Below are 705 nucleotides of genomic sequence, written 5' to 3'. Positions count from 1 at the left end.
TAACACTTTTGGTTACCCTGGGTTAGTATGTTAGAGTGTGCCTGTGAACCAGTCCAGGAACGCCTGCTTGTTTATCACATATATGGCATGAGATGGTGTGATATAAGACATGCTAATATTGTCACGGTTTATTGGACGTTAGAAATGACTCAAATATGAACAAGGCTTTAATTTTTACGAGGTTTAACCCAGGTAGATGTGCTGGATTTTATCGATTGAGCCATTTATGCAGAGCAAAATCCAGTGTAAGGTCTGTGAGATGGAAAACTTCACAAACTCAAGTTAGCAAAGAAGTTTCAAGAGTATGGTACTGGTCTCTACCTCTTGCTGTTGGAGTTGGGTATTCAGTATATATTGCAAAGCCTTGGGATGTTGTGAGAAGACGAAAATTCAGAGTCGGAGTTGAAGGAATTGGTCGATTTTTTAGGTAATTTGTTATTTTTGACAACCTTCAAACTTTGTATTTGATAGGCTGTAATTTTGTTCGTAAGTACTATTTAGCAGTAAATAGCACTAATTAAACAAAAGAAAACAATATAATTAGCATAAAATAACACTATTTAGTGATATTTATGTTGCACACTTTTAGTGTTTGTACTCTACTACGTTTTTTTATTTTTATTTTTATTTTTTATTTTTTACGTTTATCGCATTTTCTGTTCTATAGTATTTACTGTTTTTTTATGCTGTACCAATAAGACGAAA

At 33.3% G+C, this 705-nt stretch overlaps 1 protein-coding gene across 2 annotated transcripts in view; it reads left to right on the top strand.

Moving 5' to 3' along the window:
• Positions 1-97: 97 nt before the first annotated feature.
• Positions 98-705, top strand: part of LOC148909157 (putative aarF domain-containing protein kinase 5) — a 48,859-nt gene continuing 48,251 nt past the window's right edge. For both annotated transcript variants that reach the window (XR_016120565.1, XM_089034605.1), the window contains exon 1: positions 98-427. Coding sequence is in view for 1 of the 2 variants with exons in the window: in XM_089034605.1 (XP_088890731.1) it covers positions 156-427 (272 nt within the window). In the remaining variant the exon portion in view is untranslated. The remainder of the gene's footprint in view (positions 428-705) is intronic.

Source organism: Actinia tenebrosa, unplaced genomic scaffold (assembly GCF_029948245.1).
Source record: "Actinia tenebrosa isolate PJP-AT-01 unplaced genomic scaffold, QUT_ActTen_1.0 PGA_scaffold2__45_contigs__length_23673736, whole genome shotgun sequence".
Taxonomy (NCBI): domain Eukaryota; kingdom Metazoa; phylum Cnidaria; class Anthozoa; order Actiniaria; family Actiniidae; genus Actinia; species Actinia tenebrosa.
This window is presented reverse-complemented; position numbering and strand designations above follow the sequence as displayed.